The 20856-nt window shown below is 33.8% G+C and overlaps 2 protein-coding genes across 5 annotated transcripts in view; one reads left to right on the top strand and one right to left on the bottom strand.

The window, feature by feature from the left end:
• Positions 1-20856, top strand: part of LOC104900349 (SKP1-interacting partner 15) — a 21642-nt gene extending 786 nt beyond the window's left edge. The window contains exons 3-4 of one of the 4 annotated variants that reach the window (XM_057396290.1): positions 10101-10150; positions 19655-20856. In XM_057396290.1, coding sequence (XP_057252273.1) covers positions 10101-10150; positions 19655-19920 — 316 coding nt within the window. In that variant the 3' untranslated portion in view covers positions 19921-20856. Of the gene's footprint in view, positions 1-893; positions 2273-10100; positions 10151-17344; positions 18954-19654 lie in introns of those variants that run through there. The other 3 variants (XM_048648381.2, XM_048648380.2, XM_057396291.1) reach the window with 3 other exon arrangements.
• Positions 4230-6571, bottom strand: LOC104900350 (probable inactive patatin-like protein 9). The gene is made up of 2 exons (XM_010687761.4): positions 5496-6571; positions 4230-4806 (listed from the first exon to the last, which is right to left on the bottom strand). The coding sequence occupies exons 1-2, from the start codon at positions 6456-6458 to the stop codon at positions 4591-4593; spliced, it is 1179 nt and encodes a 392-aa protein (XP_010686063.1). The 5' UTR covers positions 6459-6571; the 3' UTR covers positions 4230-4590.

The following is a 20856-nucleotide window of genomic DNA, read 5'->3' as shown; positions in this document are numbered from 1 at the left end:
AAAAAAATGTGCTTGGGTTGCTCGTGGAAGTACCTAGGACTCTGCACATCAAATTACAATTAGGATTCAATCACTTTTTTTTGCGTATATTGCATTCTGCACATTTGAGCAAAGTATGAGACTAATCTAAAAAAATAATGTGTTAAGAGTACATAGTTTTACGTGCTTTTTAAAGCATCTAAGAATTTGGAACCTTACTGTAGATTAACCAAAAGCCATGTATAGGCTAGTTTCAAGGTTTTTTTATAAAAATTTACTACCTCTATTTTTTTTTGTGTGGTTATGCTTTGCCTTGTGTGGTTTAAGTTAAGTAATTTAGTTGTGAATTCTCACCAATAACAATATCAAAATACCCTTCCAAAAGAAAAGAAAAAAGAACAAAATAAAAATATTATTATATGAAATTTATTTTACTATACATAATTGCAGATAGTAATGTTGAATGGTGTATTAAAGACGATGAAAAAGCAAGCTTAACTACTTAAAAAGAAATGAATGGAACTTGTTTGTGTTTTAAGAGTATTCTTTAGGCATCAATGTAGTAGAATAAGATTTAGGACTATGATTATCCCTCTCTAAACGTATCGAATTATTACATGTTACTGTGAACGATAGACAGTAGAAATCCGTAAATTTCTCTGTGGTAATATGTTAAAGAATAAAGATGTTGCATGTTAGAATGTTGTGTTGGAGTACTTGCATTGTTTTGTACTTCTTACATTGGTAATATCTTTTTTGTACTATGTCATCTTGATTTACATGCATAGGAGTATTACCATTACCTGTTCTTTTTTTGTTGCAGTGAAATTACTTTATAATTTGAGACAATGAAAATTTAGTAATGTGGTTCTGTTGCTGAATTTTTGGTACGTTTTCCTTTGAAATTAACCCAGGTATCATAGATATTTTCACAGTGATTTAGTTAGCAAAAATGAAGAGGTTTGTGATTTACCTGTTTGATTTTGTCGGATTGAAGGTGTCGGTGTACTTGAGTACTTATGAACACGGCTTAAATGGTTGTTCCCCACCTCCTTTATAGTGTAGACTGTTGAATGATATTTTTGGGAAAATCTTTTGGAGATTTTGATTTATGCATGGTTGCTCCAGCATCAGCATCAGGTACAAACTTTCGCTGTATGGTACGCCAAATCTTGTCAAATCTAAATCAAGAATTGATATTTCAATAATGCATTTATCTTTCCATAATTAATTGTCATGCATACTACTTGGGAATTCTTTTCAAGACTTAATTCTATCTTTGGTTTCAATCTTTTTGGCATAGTTTTAGTTATATGTCGTTTAGTTGAATTCACGTACTTTTCTCTCACAGTTTTAGTTCACTTTAGTTCAGTCTATTGCAAAAGAACAGGACCTTATCACCTTAGTACTGGGTTGGTTGCGTGTAGGAATTAGTATTTCCCTTGAAGTCTAGTTTTTTTAGGAAATGGTAAATGTTGTTTGGTTGATTATGGGAAGAGGAACTCCCCGTAGGAAGTTCTACTTACCTAGGTCTTCCTCCACTTCCTATATTTTTGTCAACCAAGCAATCTCATCCCATCTTAGTTATGAGGAAGTTCTAGTTTCCATGAATTTTTATGTCAATTAAATAACTTCCAAATAGTGTACATCGAGTTACAAAAATTTACACTCTTTGTCTCACAATATAGTGTTTGGTTCTCATTTTTCACGGGAATTAGGATAAGTAGAACATGAACTGATAAACAATGAATGTTGTGAAGAAAAAACTGATTTTAGGAGAGAGAGAGAGAAAATGGAAAATAATGGATGAAAGAGCATGAATTGTATGACTAATTGAACTCTTTGGTGGAAATGTGGAAGTCAACCATTTTGCGGTTTCATAATCAGATTGGGTTTATGAATCCTGAATGAGTCAGCCTTGCGGGCAAAATAAACAAAGAATTTGACTAATTCCAATGAGCAAATAAACGATGGTGGCACATTTTCTTAAGCAAATCAAGAAAATAAGTGGAACAAAAAGAGGAACAAGAATAGCATATTAGGATACGCGAAGAGGAATAGAAGCACGGTAAATTGTAACAAAGGGAGTAGAAGATAAATTGTTAAGTAAAAGGAAAAGTGAATACAGATATTTGTACGATTATATGTGAAATGAGATTTTTTTTATGATAAGGAGAAGGACAATGTCTAAACTTAACTTGCACGGTGTTATTGGTGTAGATTTGCGAGCCAGACACTTAAGAGTGGGGGGAAGGAGGGAAGTAAGGGGAATCCCTACTCCAAGCATAGTTTGGAGGATTCGTTTTTATAACTTTAATATTACAAGTTAAATTCCCAACCAATTTTTAACTATCTAAGGGTAAGAAAGTAAATATTGGTTCTCTGAAAAAAAAAGTATGTATTGGTGCGAGTGCGGGACATGCCTCAAAGAACGTTGAAACTTAATTTGGGCTGTAAGGGACAAATGGATAGTGCAACAGTTATAATGGTCATTTCAGTATAAAATCAAAATGACTCCATAGGAAAAAAGGGAGGGGTTAATGCAACTATGAAATACTGAATAGAGAGACAGCAACATAAAGAAGATACGGAATAGGGAGAGTACTCAAATTTCTTCTTTTTATCATTCTCGGCAGCTTTCGATTTTGCTCTCATGTACTCTTTTGTAGTTCTTTTAATTAATGTTAATTACTCTTAAAAAAAAGATATTAGTGTTGATTCCCTAGAGCTAATCTCGGTAAGATCTTGGAGTTCTTTTTTAAAGCTTCCCATGTTGTTCATTTTTAGACTTTTAGTGCTCTTAGATCTTGAGATTTTGATTTAAGAATCACAAGTGGTGCTTCTCTGAAGATGAAGATCCAATCTTAGTGTGCTAAGTAATCTCGTACCTTCATATTTTTTTACTTTAAGTACCGAGTGTAACCTTCTCTTTCAAAGCCAACACGTACTTTTGATGTGCCATCGATCATCTAGCTCGATGATGTTTGTCTTGTCTAGAAGCATAGGAAAAACGTTCTTTTGCTGATATTATTACCAGTATTCGGTATTGGGTTATTCATAGCAATATTATACCTTCCCTACATTGGGGGTTGGTCAATGACTAGCCATTTTGACTATTTGGAACAACTTGATAAATTTCGTAGATCGTTTTAGGAGGCTCAATGACATAAATCAGACCTATTCGATTTTCACAGTGCGATGATTGACTGTTTACGGACTGGTTGTACTTTCGGTTTCTTTTTTGGGTCAAAATTCGCAAGTAGGGGAGGTTCAGATATGCTAATCTCTATTCAGCTGAGGTATCGTCCTAAAAGATGTAGTTATTAGGTGGGTTATTAGTGGATCACCTGATTAATAGGCCAAGTGGGTTTAGTCATGCAAGTTAATAGCGGGTTTATAGTAGTAGAGTAATAGAAAAAATGAACACTTGTAAAAGCTTCATCATATATGGTTTTTTATTTTAATAAAAGCTCGTTTAAATTGAACTTTTTCTTATACCCATTATGCTACTTGTATATTAACTAGGTTTACTCAACTTTTTTTTCTTAAGGGAAAAAAAAAAGTTATTGAGTAGACCTAATTAATACACAAGTTCAATGTAAACTAGTTGGAACCTATTTCCTTCTGAAATTTTTTGATGACCATCTAGAGAAAGGAACCGAATAAGTGAAATTATCAAAGTATTTTAATATTTTATGAAGCCATATAAAAAAAATCACTTTAATGTCAATTTATTTATTTATTTTTAAAGGGAATGTCATTTTCTTTTGAGGCATGCAAACTCTTTTAGTTCTAGGACTGCATATATACAGAAAAGTTAATCAAGTCAAAAGGGGACATTTCGGAGTGGAGCGATTCTTCAACCAAATCTGACAAATTGTTCCCATTTTAACATTAAGTACTGGTGTACTACTATAGTAGTACTTGTAGCCTGTAGGTCTATAGTAGTTACCTACAGTATACTCACTTTACCACTTTACTCTTTAGTAAACTGCAGTAAGCTTTAGTTCCCATATCTTTAGCTACATATCTAGATTCCAATTTTCTCGTAATTAACGGAACTTATTTAATCATCAACTTGATTAAAAAGACAGCATAATTAAAGAGTATAGTACTGTACTAAAACACTTGCTGCTTTGCAAGACATCTTGTAGCAAGATTAATTAGAGTTTATTGATCCATTAGTCAAAACCAAATTTGTACTTGATCTTAATTAGCGGAAACAAACACGAGCAAAAAAACACAAAGAATTTGTTACTAATTTGGATCTAATCGACCCTATATTTTCTTCACTTCGGCAAAAAAAAATTACAAAGAAGATAATTTAAATTACATTTGTTAGAGAGAGCTGAGTTTAGCTCTCTATTTTTAGAGTAGTATTACTATTATATAGTCATAGATTTCACACATCTACTTTGAGATACACAAAGTTCAGTTAGTACTTAGTAGTAATTTAAACCCGAGGTAGGTTTCATCTTACAAACTGCATCATCTATATTCTAAACCACCCAGCCACCAGTGGGGCGAACAAACAAAAACACTACTTCCTACTATTAACTAATGACCAGTAAATGAGAAACAAGATGGGATTAACGGCTTAATTACGCTTAATTAACGCCCATCGAGCATAGGACTAAGAGACTTGTAAGGACTCGGAGGTAGACTGCTCTTCCGTGATGCAGCAACGAGGCGTTGTGCAAATGCTTCGATTCGCTCCCCGTTCGTCTCTGCTAAGAGGCGTTTTCCGCCAAACGTTAGCGATTCGACTCCTTTCTCCTTCACCACCTCCTCCATCGACGTTAACCCTGATCCACATAGTCCGTTTGCCTGTAAAATTAACATGGATATTAGTTCTAATATTTACCAGTAATAATAATTTCAGTTCAGTAAACTTATAAGATGAAATGAACAATTACTGTACATAAAGTACAGTGTACAACACCTCCTGAATTACAACCTTCATTTCATATTATTTGCAACGATTAGACATTATAAAACGACATTTTATACTCATATTTTATGTCAAATCATTGTAAATGATAGGAGGAGGTAATATATGTATTTTACGCTACAGTATGTAGATTAACAGAATTACACTAGTGATATCAAATCAAAACATACCGCTTGTGCCGTGACAGGATAAAAAGTTAAAAACAATGTGCTAAAAATTAAATACAATTCGAATTTCTTCATTTTCTCTTTCTTTTTACCTTTTTCTTGTTTACCAAAAGTGTCGGCGAAAATATTTTAAACAGAAAATCCGTGAATTATGCTACTGCACAATTATTACACACAACATAATTGACGAAGTTGTCGACTATCGTCGGTCTCAAATTAAAATTGCTGTCTCATCCAAATTCATTACTCTATGGTCCATTATTTTATTATAAGATCAAAAAATTTAATTATAGAAATCTAGCTATGGTCCATGTTTATGATCACCTAAACTGACAATTTTTATTCATAACAAACTGAAATGAAATTATGAATTTAACTGAGATTAGAAACAAAATTACCTGAATACGAACGTAATCACTTCTATTCCAGCAGAAAGCATTGCCTAACATTTGATCAATCGTCTCGGAAACACCGTCAACCGCAATATCAACGACGCAAGCAGTTGAACACTCGCCGTTTTTGCTGTTAACACTCAATTTTCCACTACTACTCAATGTTCCGTTACCTAAAGATAACACTAGCAAATCTTCAACGCCGTTAACCGACGGAAAATCAACTTTGTTGTGAAGAACATGAGTAACTGCAGCAGCAGTTGGATTATTCATCACTAAACCTCCATCAACGCCAAAACACACCGTTTTGCCGTCAACAGACGTTAATTCAAACGGCTCAAATACCGATGGAGTCGCCATTGCAGCGCGACACACTTTCCAGAGTTCGAAATCCAACGCCGTCCACGCCGAAGCGCTTGCAGCGGCGCTAGAGAAAACGAACGGTGCTGATGTGTTTAGGTCGTAGCAAGGAACGAGGATCGGCTTACACGTGTCCTTAAGCGTCATAGGAGTTTTTCTCCCGTCTTTCGAGAAAACTCCGCGAAGAACCTTCTCGAGGCTTTCACCAGAGCACCGACGAGTGTTCCGGCGACGGAGAATCCCTGCGCGCTTCGGTTTGAACATCGCCGAGAAATTTCCGACGAGAAATTTAGCGATATCTTTCGCAGTGAACATCGGCCTACCGGAGGAATCACCGGCGGTAAGAAACGCAGCGATTAACCCGCCGATTCCAGTTCCAGCAACTATATCGAAAAAATCGGCGATCCTTAAGTTATGATCGCCGGTTTTCGAGTGAATTGCTTCCTCCAAATGAACTAAAAACGCCACAGAAACGGCAGCGGAGGTTCCTCCGCCATCGATACTGAGTATTCTAGTTTTCTTAATGCAGGTAGTAGTGTTGTTAGAGAGCCATTGTTGCTCAAGCTTGGAGAATATCTCCATTGTCATCTTACTAAGTTCCATTTCCATGGCAGTTTTTGAAGAGAGAGAGAAAAACAAAGTGTGAGAAAGAAGAGAGAGAAAGAAGAAGTGGGAGTGATGGTCACGATATTTGTGGCTGAGTATATTAAATGGAGTCACATAGTAAGGTGTTTATATATATCGAGGAGAGTCATATTCCATTGATGATAGACGTGCGTTTTTATTTTTTAAGTATTTTCTTTTTTAAAAAAAAAAATTACAGATTATTTTCTGTTTGTTTTTAGTGGTGAAATTTTTTGAATAAAATATGAGTATGTATGTAGGTAGGGAGTAGGTGGTGGAAGTATATGTTATGGGGTTTAGCACTGTTGACTAACTGAGTTGGGTGTCGTTGTCTCGTTGGCAGCTTCTTACGTGTTTCTTTCTTTCAACTCCTGATGTTACACATGTAATATTTCGCTTCATGCATTTTTGTAGTACTACAATGGTACAACTGTATGGGTAGTGTTTTTTATATTATTTTTACTGCGCCCGTTTTAATACCAAGTATGTCGAGTGGTTTAGATTGAGATGCTATGAACGATAAGTCACGAGTTTGTATCTCCACTCTTCTGCTTTGTACTTTGTATTATAAAACTTACTATATTGTTGCGAGCACAAGTTTTTGATGATAAAAGAGGTTTGTTGAGATCATAACTTTATGAAAAAATAATAAATAATTAGAAGTTATATGTCCCATCAAAAAAAAATTAGAAGTTATATGTCGAAAAATGATAAAAATAAAGAAAGATATTGGTATTTTTTTTGTAAATGGTAGTTACCAAATAAAACAATATAGCTAGTAAATAGAGACTTTAATTTATGAAAAACTACCAAATTAGGCAAATAATACGCGTCTGATTTTCATTTTTTCATTATAAATTTTAGCCTTTTTGTAAATTAAGATTCTTAAATTCTCTAAAAACAATAGGAGTTAGTCTTGTAAAAGACCGCCTACTTTTAAATTAATGTTAGGCAATGACAAGTCCTATATCAAAAACAGATTTAGCTGAATAGTGACTAGTTTGATTTCTTTCACTGACTATTTTAATCCATTTAATTAGTAAGTCTACTTTTATATTAAATTCAACCGTCTCTTTTAATAATTTGTGAAACAATAGGAAATGGAGGAGATATATTGTTAAATTTTATGATTTTTTTTTTTTTTTTGCGAAATAAGAGCTGATTGCTTCTTCCTATGATAGGTCTTCGATCCCTCTTTGTATAAAGGAAAAAATAAAGATTGCTCTTCCAGAAAAGTATACCTTATATTTAGATAGTACAATTCTTTAATTTGTTACTACGTGATGACATATATCACTTTATAACATAATCCATTAATTTGTATTTGGACATGACGAAAATAAATGATACTCCGTGATAGCATCAGTTCTCTCTTACACTGTTGCACATAGTATCTTTTTTTTTTCCTTTGCAGAGATGTGTTCATGTGTACCAATTTTTAAGATCGAGTACTATTAGGTCTCGTTTGGTTCACATGGGAAGTAATTTCCCATGGGAATTTACATTTCATGGGAAATTCTTTCCCTTGTTAATTTCCTAGGAATTAGAAAAAATTGTTTGGTTGACACCATAGGAAATTGCATTTCCTAGGAAATTACTCACCAAGGGGGCTTGGTGAGTTATTTCCCATGTTTCATGGGAAATTCTATTTCCCTTGGAATTTGTATTTCCTATGCTTCTCCCATTTCCCTCCAACCAAACACAATACCCATAATGCATTTCCTAGGAATTTGTATTTCCAAGGGAAATAGCTTCCAACCAAACAACACCTTATTATTGAACAACTATACTCATGTAAGATGTAACAGCTTGATTAGTTGCATAGAAAAAACAGCCAAAATGATGATTACTTGCCTGTTCGTTTTTATTTGATAAATTTTCTCATCAGAATAATTGAGATACGGATTCTTAAAGGGGTTATATGCCGCTAAATCAGTGGTATAATCTTTGTGATCTCATTGATTCTTCATTGATTTTGGTAACCTGAGGAGATTATAATGTTGTTGTAATCTTTTGGATTCTTCTTTATATTGTCAACTTACCTTGTCATTAGTTGCCAATTGTTTTGGATATAAATTCTAGACATTTTTTTCAATTAAATTAGCATTTAAAGATGAGAACCAACATATTTACGATTTGTTTTATCGACGACCAATATAGACATCGTACGTGTACCTCCAACTCTCCAAGGGTTTGTTTGCAAAGCCCTGTGTGCACCATTAGGAGCAAATACAACTTTTAACACATTGATTTATTCTTCACGACACACTATTTTCGCATAGGATTTTATATCTTTCTTCTTTCTTTTCGTTGCCAGTTTATTATTATTATTCAACACACATGCATTATATACATATCACAAATTCTTGGGTGTGACTCTTACAACTCATAAACCACCACTTTTTCAAAAAGAAACTCAAATGACATGAAATAAATGACGAAATGGAAATGACGAAATGGCATGAGATTCGTGTCATTGTTTGTACAGTATGTCCATGTCATTCTTGTTGAAGTTAATGTCATAATGTGTGTTACATAGTAAGTTATGATATAACATATTAACATATTACATCTACGTTAACGTACTCTATACATATTTGTATATGTTCTCTTGTCGAGGATAGTCGTCTCCTCCCTCGGATTTGTTATATGACAGTAGCAGCTTGCTGTAATGAGTGACTACAAATTCTTTCTTGCATGGTGCTAGTTATATTGTTTAGTAAACAACTTGTACCAGCAAATTAAACATGGAAAAGCAATAATGAATGCTTCAAAAATCGGTGGACATTAACTAATTAGTTGTATCCATGATTTGAGATCAAATTACGTCTACTTTATTTATTTGTCCTTGCAACACTCTTTACATATAAAGATTAAAGAACGCTTCAAATATCTACCACCATTATTAAAATGTTGGGCTTTTCAAATTATTGTCCTGTTAGTATACTAATTTCCCATTTAGGTATCATTTGTGTAATAGCCTAATAGGTGTAGTATCTATCTATATTAATATTAAAAGGCACTGCTAAACAAACAAAGGTGTCATGTATTGCTCTCTCTTATGGTGTTTTACTTCACATGCATTATGTAAGATTTGATCACATGACTTCAGACTTATATTGTAAATTAAATTTCAAACACAAAACCAAGTCATATTTTGCATTATCGTTTTACAGTAAAATATTAATAAATACTTAGAAAATATAATTATTCACACTAGCCTAAATATTATTTGCTTCTTAAATTATTAATTATGGCATTGTGACAAGTTTATGAGAGGAGAGAAATAATATGATTTTATTAAGGTGTGTTCAACAATGAATGATGACTACAATATATATAGGAGTACATCGAAACTCCTACCCGAAAAACATCTCCAGAAGATATGTAATTCTTAATACTTATCTGAAATAAATGATAAGATAATATTTGCCTAAAATAATATTATATCCTACCTACTAATATATTCTAAACATATTTATCATATCTTTAGTATCCTAATATATATCACTAACACATTGTTATTTGTAATTTTGAGATGTTATCACAAATATTTGAGAATTTTTGACATGCTTCTTTGATTTTTGACATAACATATAATTTCAATTTTCAACTTCAACTGATCAGCTTGAGTTGGCTAATGGTCTCACGCAAAAACCAGTTGCACCATTTCAGAGGTTAGTAATTCTAGAATATAGAGCCTGTACGTGAATTCGGATCCATATCCAAGCTAATCTTTTTTGAAGGATGTACAAACGACTTCACACAAAATTAACAATCTAAGATAGCTTGAAATCTTAAACCTTAAATGATCTGTCGACCCAAACTAACATCCCAAATTCAAAGCAAGACTTTTTGTTTTAGTTTTCATGCTTCAAGAAGAATTTTGAGCTCGAATATCTAGATTATTTAGTACTGCCTCTTAGATGTATAACTTAGTGGTAGAAATGGGTGGCTTGAATCGAAGTTAAGGTGAATTCAATTTGATTGTATCTCTCTTTTAATTTGATTCTAGTGTGCGTGAGATCTGTGCGAATTAACTTGGGTTAATATAAAGTTAACATTAGTGTTTGTATATACACCCACCCATCAGAGCATGCACTTTGATGGTAGGGATTTCGTATTGGCCTCAACTTTACAACTATTGTGCCACACGTATCAATACAAGCAACCCTCTTATCATTTCGGAGGGGGAGATTTGTGGATTAAAAGAAATGAAAATAACTTTCAAAATATTTTGATTAGTTAAAAATTAATTGGTTGTGCCATGCTAAGTTGCACGGACACGAGACACTGACACGGAGACGGACACAAACACGGGGACACATAGACACAGGGAAACACAAATTATAATAGTGAAAAACGCGAGGGAAACGTTAGAGAACACGATATTTTACAATTTTGGTAGTAGATTAGGCTATATTTTGAGAGATTTAGAGATATTAAAAGAAAAAAGTAAGATTGAGAGGGAAAACATTTCTTCTAGTAACAAAAAACTATGTCGGTCTCGTTTCAATTCACTATTTATCTTCAAAAGAAAATTCAAAGTGTCTGAAAGTGTCTTGAGTGTTGGAAAAGTTTAAAGTGTCGGAAACGCGAAACTTTGACCCGTAGAGAGCGTCCGTGCATCATAACTGCCATGTATACTATTTCAACAGTGGTAGGTGTTTGTAGCTATGATGTAACAGCGCACAACACATGTGAGAGTGTCCTACTCTAATAAAAGAATAGAACTGAGTTCATTCGCTTTATAATACAAAAGAAATTACTCCTCTTATTGTCATATGGTTTTAAGTAAATTAATTATGTCTACTTCAATTAACTTTGACCATTTTTTAAAAAAGTGTGGTTAACTTTTACCATTAGTAAGGCAACAATACCATTATACCACTTGACAGTTGACACTGTAGACACTGAACTGGTGTACACTCACAACACTGACACACTGTATTTTGTTAATTTGAGAAGAAGAAAAAAAAACATGTCGTAATTTCCTACGTGTTTCGTATTTTTAAGGTGGTAAGTTCGCACGTGTAACGACGTGTCACCGTATCGTATTTCTGACTCCCGCCAATTTCGGCTTCTTAAACGGAAACTCTTACCGTTTTCCGTTTTCCTACCTCTTTCCCTCCTTTGCATTTCGAGTTTTTAATTTATTCAAAAAAAAAAAAAAAAAGATAACTTTTGTCCACATTCAAAGGCAATAAAAATAACGAAAGGTAGATTAAGTTAAATTAAAGTTGCATTTAAACATAGTTGCACTATAAAAAGAAGAAAGAATAAAAATGGTGGTCCATTAATCCACTAACAACCAACAAGTAACCACCTCCACTGCCGGAAAAATTAAAGAAAACTTTTATTATTATAATTTTAGCATAAAGTTTGTAATGTCATCAAGAATCATACCGTGCCAATATGAGAACCGCAAGGCAAGGTTTGTTTTTCTAACTAACCTCACAAGGATTTAATTAAGATGCTAAGTGCATTTGAGAAGATTTTCCGAGATTGATTGAATGATTCTAAGGGCCTGTTCTCTTCAACTTAAGGAGCGAAGAGGAGTTGACAGATCATCTTATCTGATCTGATCTGAGCTAGTCTGATCTTATAAGATCTTATATAAGTTAAAATAAGTTAAGCAGAACAAACCCTAATGGTTACCAACCCTCTCATTATTGAAGTTTCATTTATAAGGAATACATTAAAACATTGTTTTTATATCACTTTTTCCTCTCATTTATTACATACATATCAATATTTTATTCTAACATGTCTGAGGGTTGACAACCCTAACGATTACTCAAACATTTATCCAAGATTTTCTATTAACATCTACGAAAATTCCTTCTATTGGCAAATACAATGGATGATGATGAATAATGAATGATGAATGATGGATGATTAATGATGAAGAATTTAATGTACCTAACTCTAATTTTATAATTAATCTAATTAAAGATTAAAGACCCACAAATTTTGGAGCTATCAATTATGTGGGCCAATATTGGTGATGATCTTTTAGTATATTAGAGACCAAGATAAACTATATAATTAATGGATTGATTAAGGTTTAAATTAAAGAAGCAAACAATTCAAGTGTTTATTGGCCCCCCTTGAAGTTTTGAGGTAATTCGAATTCTAAATTTGTTACGTTATGTTATGGTGGACACAAGAAGTACAAAGATAATGAAAAGATTTTGGCTTTGGTCCACAATCTTAGATTCAAATTTATTGAGGGAAAAGTTGTTAGTACAATTAGATTAGATATTGTCTACTACAATTCTACATGCATATATATGACTATATGAGTTAATGACTTACGATTTCCCCTCATCAAAATGTCATATAATAATCAATCTTTTACTTGTATGTATGTACTTTTTTTATGGTAAGGAAAATAGACGTGATGGAAAGATTATTATATATATTTATTAATGTTACTGTAGTAAAAGGTGATATTGAAAGAAAATCTTCATCAAGAAAAGAAATACAACTCTTATAATTTTTAAGATAACCTTCTCCAACATTTAAGTTAATTCTCATTACTGCAACTTTGAGTGTCAATGGAAAGATGAGAAAAGGAAGTGGTTTTCTACACGAATACGAGATAATATGGATGGTGAAATAGTGTGAAATTAAGTGGGCACAGTATATGACGATATTGAAAAGGGAGAATATAATTATTAAATGAGGAATGAGATGAAAGTAAGTACAATTAGGTAAACTTGGAGATTAGGAAACTTTTTGAATAATAACCGGGTATACATCTTGCAAAAATGAATGTTTAATTCTTTATAATAAATATTTAAGAAAAATCTTTTGATTGACATATGGAGCATGATATATGTACATTGGATGATGATGATTGATGAAGATTGAAGAATTTGTGGTATACGGTATACCTAACATTAATTTTTAAGAACCCTATCAAAAGTTGAAGACCCACAAAATTGGAGGTTATCAATATATTAGCCGGTGTGGGGATGTTAGTACTGTACTTCCGTAAACCCAAATAATTAATCTTAATTTATTATACCTTTATTATAGACAAAATAACAATTAAGATTGAATTTAAGTGTGTAGCTTAGTAGATTCATTTGACCAGTGAAAGACTACATATTATATCGTTTTCTATTTTCTGTATTTTTTTTTCTAGGTTAATAGAATGAAAGAGTTCAACGATAAGAACATGTCTAATTAGGGGTGAAAGTTATTCGGATAAAATCCAAAATCCAATCCAATCCAATCCGAATTAGTAATTCGGATTGGATTTGGATTGAGATTTTTTGAAAATTTGGATTTTCGAATCGGATTGGATTGAGGGTAATCGGATCCAAAAATCCAATATAACCAAATAGTAATATGCCTTGTATTATGTATCTGGTTTTTTTTATATAAAAAAAACCTACTCCATAGCCCAATACACATAGTACTTCAACCCTTCCCCTAAAACACTAAGTGCACTTAGTTCCTCATTTCCTAAATCTACTAAGTTGTTGTTGTGCTTAATTCATTTCATCGAAAAACTATAGTTTTAAAAAATCGGATTTTCGGATCGGATCTAATCTAGAGTATAAAATTCGGATTGGATTGAATCGGATTCAAACCCTAATTGGTTTGGATTGGAATTGAAAATTTAAAATCCAAAATTATTCGGATCGGATTGGATTAGTCCCTCATCCAAACCGCACACCGAACTTTCACCCCTATGTCTAATAGGGATCTAAGGAGAGTGAAAACGTAGAGCTACTTCTAACCTAACAATGGAGGAGCTTTTTAATACATATTGAGTATATTTCCATACAGGTATTTTGAGAAGTGTCTATTCGAAAAGATATCATTTGGGAGAAATAGGAGATGATTCTCCATTGCCGCCAACTAATCAGTTGGTTACACATGGCACAAAAAAAGAGTCCTGAATTGACACGAAAATATATAATAGAGAGCTTTTTAAAGAGTTTTATTGTTCTTAGGCGTTTTTTAAATATAGTTTTTAAGGAACGAAAAAAGAGTGAAGAGTTTATTGAAAAACCATTACCATTATACTCAAGATTTTGGCTAACTCCACAATCATAATCAGAAAAAAAATCACAATATTTTTTGCCTCGGGAAATTGATATAATAATTTAGTACTGTACTTTCGTAGCATCATATATTCTGATTAGGAGATTCTAAATGACTCTTCGACATTGTTTAGAGCTAGAAGAGACTACAATATAGTATTATATTCTAATTAGGAAATATTCACATTAGAGATATCTGCATTACTTTATAGCCTTTGCTAAGACAAGCTTCTCGTGGATAATTGTGTTATCTAAATTTCTTAAAATATTAGGCTACTTTAGGCAATTCCCCCAACATAAAAAGTTTACCGTTATATTAACCTCCGTTTTTTAATAAGTGGCACATTTTTCTCTTTTATGTAAAAGCTTTTTAGAAAAAGTGTGTCACTTATTAAAAAATGGAGGAAGTATTAAAAAACTATAAAGACTTGTGAAAGATTTAATAAATAAAATAAAAACGTGAAAGTAAATATAATAATAAACGTAAATTCAACGTGAAAATATACCTCGTATTAACAAGTAGGAAAAGAACCAAACAAATCAATATAATATTTCAATTAATATTAGTGAGTCACACTCATTACTTCATGAATATACTCTCTCTAGAACTCACAAAGCCCTTAAATACAACCAATAATCAATTATGATTGTGCTTTTATCTTCTAGCTTACATGTTCTAATCTGAGAACTCAAAAAGATGTTTACATTAGTAATGCAGTCCTTATATTAGAACCTAAAAGTCATACTCAATTAAGTTAAATCAGATCCAATTTATTGACTTGACTCATTCAATTTAGGTACCATTAGAGATAGAAAAATATAATAGACTAGTAAGATCAAAGATGATCAACAACCTAAAAGAAATGTACTACTATGTTAATAGATATATAATTATAATGCAAAGGAAAAACAGTTAAAATAATAAACAAGGGTTGCTAGTCTTGCTACTTGTATGGTGTATTGAAGTTAGGGATTCCATTAGGGATGACAACGGGCCGGATTTGGACCGGTTCTTTGTGGTACCAAATCCGGGCCCGTTTTTTGAACCTAGATCCAGATCTGGGTCGTATCATATGAATCTCAAAAGGCAATACCCAAATCTGGACCGGATCCTACGAATCTCAAAAGGCAATACCCAGATCCGGGTCCACTGGATCCACGGTTCTACAGATCTGGATCTGACTGTTTCTCCCAAAAAGTTGTACAAACAATTGCCAATATTTTATCACTAAATGATATAATTATTATAATACTCACCAAACTACAATATAGTAATATCCCAACATTTAAAATATTCAATCTTGTATGAGAATGAGATAATCAATAGCCTTAAGTTACTAATTAAAAATTAAAATATTCAAACTATATATAAAAAAACGAAGATACGGGTCGAATTTGGATCCTCTCCATGAGATCCTAATCCAGATTCGTATTTTTTGTGTGGGTTCCGGATTCGATCGGCCCAGATCCGCAGGGTCCAAAATGCTAAGATCCAGATCATTAAAAACGAATCTGGATTCGCAAATCCGGGACGGGTTCAAGATCCGTTGCCATCTCTAGATTCCATTAACTGCTCAAGGTTGAGCTTTATCCACGGTTTGCTCTTGTTAAGTTTGTCTATTATATTCAAATATATAAAATGAAAGAGCTGAGTCCTATTGTAAATACTATGATATCATGTTAGATAATGTAAACTTTCCGTTCTATTGTATTTCATCAATCAATATTATTATTGTTGCTTATATTTCGAAAATGCCAATCTATAATTGATAAATGATATTATTGTTGGCATTGTTGCTTATATTTGAAAAAAAAAAAGAATGACAAAATACTTATTTAAATGATACCTTTGATAAGCATAGTGAACCAAGCATTACTAAGATCATCTTTACAATATAGTTTTAATATTTAAAACGTTTTTTTTTACTATATATCGTTGATATTTTTTTTGCATCATATACCGTCGCAAGTTTTCAAATTCACCATATACTCCACTTTTCAAAAAATACATCAACATGCCCTTACTACTAACGGTGTTACACTTCCGTTAGTCATTAGGTCCTAATCCCACCTTCTAACCCTCACTAACGCCCCTAAACCCTAACCCTCTCCAACACTAATCCTAACCCTAACTCTAACCACCCAACCACCATCCTACCACCACAGCCCCCCTCCCCACCACCCAACAACCCCCCTTCCCCCACCCCTTCAGTACAAATTTTTGTTTGTTAGGATTATATGGTGAAAAAACGGTATTAAAATGGTCGATTATTAATACTCCGTACCTTTGTTTTACTTGACTGGATCATTAAACGTGAGTTTACCATTGATTTTAAACATATTTATACAGAATTATTATTGTTTTTAAAGAGTTAGGGTTTGTTCTCTTCGGCATAAAACAGCTGAACTGAACTGATCTGAACTGAACTGATCTGAACTGAACTGATCTGAATTGAACTGAACTGAACTGAACTGAACTGAATTGAACTGAACTGAACTGAAATGAATAGTGATATGTGAGAGTAAAAGTATTGTCAAGAGCTGAACTGAACTGAACTGGTATGAACTGAACTGATCTGAATTGAACTGAACTGGTCTGAACTGAACTGATCTGAACTGAACTGAACTGAACTGAACTGAATTAAACTGAACTGAAAATAAGCTGGGGAGAACAGGCCCTTAACCTAAACACAAAATATCCAAATTACTTTAGATCCCATAATAGATTTTCCATACACCATAACACAACTTAGATAAGTCCATAAGTCATAACCCACAAAGACACCCACTTGTATACCAAGTTGGTTTCAATATTGTCAAAATTTTCCTCCATAGTGCTTTCCTTATTCCTTTTCCCTCACACCACTATTGACTATTGACTCTAAAAACTTATCTCTATTCTCTAAAAACTAAAACTAAGTTTCCACCATTAAAACAAAACACACTTTCTCTCTCCTCCTCCTCCTTCTTTCCTTCCTTGTTCATTCATCAATGGATTCCTCTTCCTCCCCAATCTACCTCCTACCACAAGACACCCTTCACATGATCTTCATCAAACTCCCACTCCGTCAAATCATTCTCTGCAGATCTATCTCCAAATCCTTCAACAACCTCCTCACTTCTCCTTCTTTCCTCCACCTCTTCTCTTCTCTTCACACTCCTCTCTCTCTCCTCGCTCTCCGTCCTCCTCACCACCACCACCACAATCGCCACCGTCACCCACCACCACAACCACCACAACAACCACCAACAACTTTCTCTCTCCTCCATGCCTTCGATCCACTCTCAAATCAATGGCTCAAATTCAACCTCACTTTCCTCCCCTTCACTTCTCTCTCACCTGTCACCTCCTCACTCGGTCAGATCTACCTCTGGGGCGACTCGCCCGAGTCATCAACTCGCTCACTCGTCGTCTGCAACCCGTTAACCCGGGCTTACCGGGTCCTCCCACCTCTCGGGTCAGCATGGTCGAAACACGGGTCGGTTTTATCCGGGTCGGGTGGACGGGTACTTGTACTAACTGAACTTGCTACTTTGTATTGGTGTAATAGTAAGAATAACTGGATGAAGTTTTCGTCGAATTTACCATCTAAACCTCGGAGCCCCATATTGGTGAAAAGCTCTTTGTATGCGCTATGTGATGTGGGGTCACCTTGGAGAAGTTTATGGAAGTTGTTTACTTGTAAACTTCCTGAATTTGAAACGACGTCGTTAGGGTGGAGTAGGGTTGAGAGGAGTGAATGGGGTGATGTGTTTGATATATTGAAGAGACCTAGATTGGTTAAAGGAGTTGGGAATAAGATCTTGATGGTTGGAGGGTTAAAATCGTCATTTTCATTGAATGCTTCTTGTTCTACTATTTTGATACTTAGGTTGGATTTGGAGAGTTTGGAGTGGGATGAAGCAGGGAGAATGCCTTTAGATATGTATAAGTGTTTTCAAGAGTCTTCTAAGTTTAAGGTTTTTGGAGGTGGGAATAAAGTTTGTTTTTCGGCTAAGAGAGTAGGGAAGTTGGCATTGTGGGATAATGGTGTCGGTGCCGGTAGCGAGTGGCGGTGGATCGAGGGGGCGCCCGGCTATGGAGACGGGTTGTTGCGTGGGTTCGTATTGGATGCGTGTGTTGGTGCTGTGCCGTGATTGTTGGTGTTTCTTTTGGTTGATCATACATAGCCACATAGGGGTATGTTATGAAGTTGTTGTTATGTATGTTGTTGTGAATTGTGATTAGTTGTTCTTTGAACAAGTTAATCTTTGTTGTTGTGGTTGGTATTGGATACAAATGGTATCTATGAATGTTGTCTTTACTATTAGTTAAGTTTTGAATGTGAGATTAATTTGTAGTTGTTGTAGTAGTTATGTTGCTAGTTTTAGATTGCAATGACTACTCTCTTTTACAATATAAACATATTGCTTCACTCAAGTGGTACTACTTGCATTTGTTAGTTCATGGCATTTGAATGGTTGGGAAATGTATTGATGAATGTGAATTACAATTGATTTGTTTCGGTTTAGGATTCGGAATAGAAAATTGAGAGGTGACCCTCAAAACATTTACAAACAAGGGTGCGTTATCTTCACCTGATTCGGCCTTGAACTTAACTTCTTTGAACATATTCGTATTGGGAACTTGTCCGAACTTATTGTGTCTTAAGCTTAACTTCTCAGAACTAATTGGTCTTGAACTTGTCTTTACTTAGCTTAGCTTGTCATTCACAAATTATTCCCAACGCAGGCCAAACAGTTATGTGAACCAATTCCTACTCTCATTCCCATTCCTCTATCGCCGATCTCCTTGCCAATTTGCCAAAATCCTAGTTGATCGTCGAACTGTCATACTTATCATGTTTTCATACATCTGAAGCTGGATAAAGCCTATCATTCTAGTCAATCTGATCATGTTTCATACCTCTGAAGCTGGATAAAGCCTATCATTCTAGTTAATCTGATCATATTCATATATACAAACAGTCGTCTGTCGCGAGAGCATCGTCGACTGACTGATTTCTTGAAACTTTTTACTCCATTGAGGGAATTCTCAGGTCTTAGCTTAATAATCATCTATTCATCTGAAATGAGGTATTTGATTATAATGCATTAATGCTGTTGGTATAACTTCATTAGGTAGAAAGATGCATAACAGAATGAGCCATGAGCGAACTCACGAGTCTTGGAATCCAACAACCGAATATAGCACTGCAAGAAAATCAAGTGAAACAGATGAAACTGGGTCGACTTCTTTCCTACAGATGTATGAAGTTATCTTTTTTGCACTTCTTTTATTTAACCAAAGAATTCAGACTGTCACTGTAATATTAACTCAAGTGCATGATGAATATACTCAGCAATTCAGCAAATGGAGAAATGTAACTGACAAACTTGCTTGGTAAAATACGCTGAAGTACACATGTGAAATCAGTTCAGCAAAATTATTGAATATACGTCCTGTTCTTTTGGACTTATTTTCAATTCAGTTAGTTAATTTTCTCTTACAGTTTTCATAAAGTTCAGCTCAGTTCAGTCCAAAAGAACGGGACCTATGTATTCTTGGGATGCAATATCGCAATCTCAGTTCACAAAATTTAACATATTTGCCATGCACGACTGCAGTCTGCACATCTGGGTGTTCCATTTATGATGTACGTGGAAACCTAGGTGTATAATAGAAAATTTGCACTATCATCAATTCATCATAGGATGAGATTTGAGAATATGGGATGGTACACAAAAGGAAAGAACTCCAAGTCTAAAACAATACGGCTCCAATATTACTACAAAAGAGGCCTCATTTTATTCCTCAGCATCCCTAAAAGGCTAAAACATAACCTATTTATTCAAGGGATTCTATAATAAGCCCCTAATATTATCAGTCATAAACAGAGAAATGATATACACGTAACGAATATAAAAAGCAGTTGCCCATAACCGGTCTCTTCTCTCTGTCTGATATACGCCATTTTTGAAAAAAAAAAGAACTAGAAAATTTTGTTGAACTAATTTTATTGAATTTATTTATTCTAGAAACCCTTATCATTATCACAGTCATTTCCCTCAAAAAAAAAAAAATCATTATCACAGTCATAAACATAGCTACCAAGAATTCTTCGATCGTTGTTCCAATATAACCTCAAAAATATGGAGTGTTGGTTTGTAATTTTTCTTTTATTCACATTTTTTTTTATTTTAGATCACTAGATATTTTATTGTCATACACAACACAACCATCTAATAGATTTCATTTCTTTTGGAGTTATTGAAATGTTGCATATTTTTAAAGAAAAAGAAATTATGAGTGTATTTTGTCTATCAAGATTTAAAAATATGTT

Source organism: Beta vulgaris, chromosome 7 (assembly GCF_026745355.1).
Source record: "Beta vulgaris subsp. vulgaris cultivar EL10 chromosome 7, EL10.2, whole genome shotgun sequence".
Classification (NCBI taxonomy): Eukaryota; Viridiplantae; Streptophyta; class Magnoliopsida; order Caryophyllales; family Amaranthaceae; genus Beta; species Beta vulgaris.
Note: the sequence above shows the minus strand (reverse complement) of the source record. Positions and strands in the feature narration are given on the sequence as shown.

Coding starts and splice junctions, on each gene's coding strand:
- LOC104900350 (XM_010687761.4), bottom strand. CDS start 6,458: ATGGAAATGGAACTTAGTAAGATGACAATGGAGATATTCTCCAAGCTT. Junction 4,807..5,495: donor GTGATTACGTTCGTATTCAG/GTAATTTTGTTT, acceptor TTAATTTTACAG/GCAAACGGACTATGTGGATC.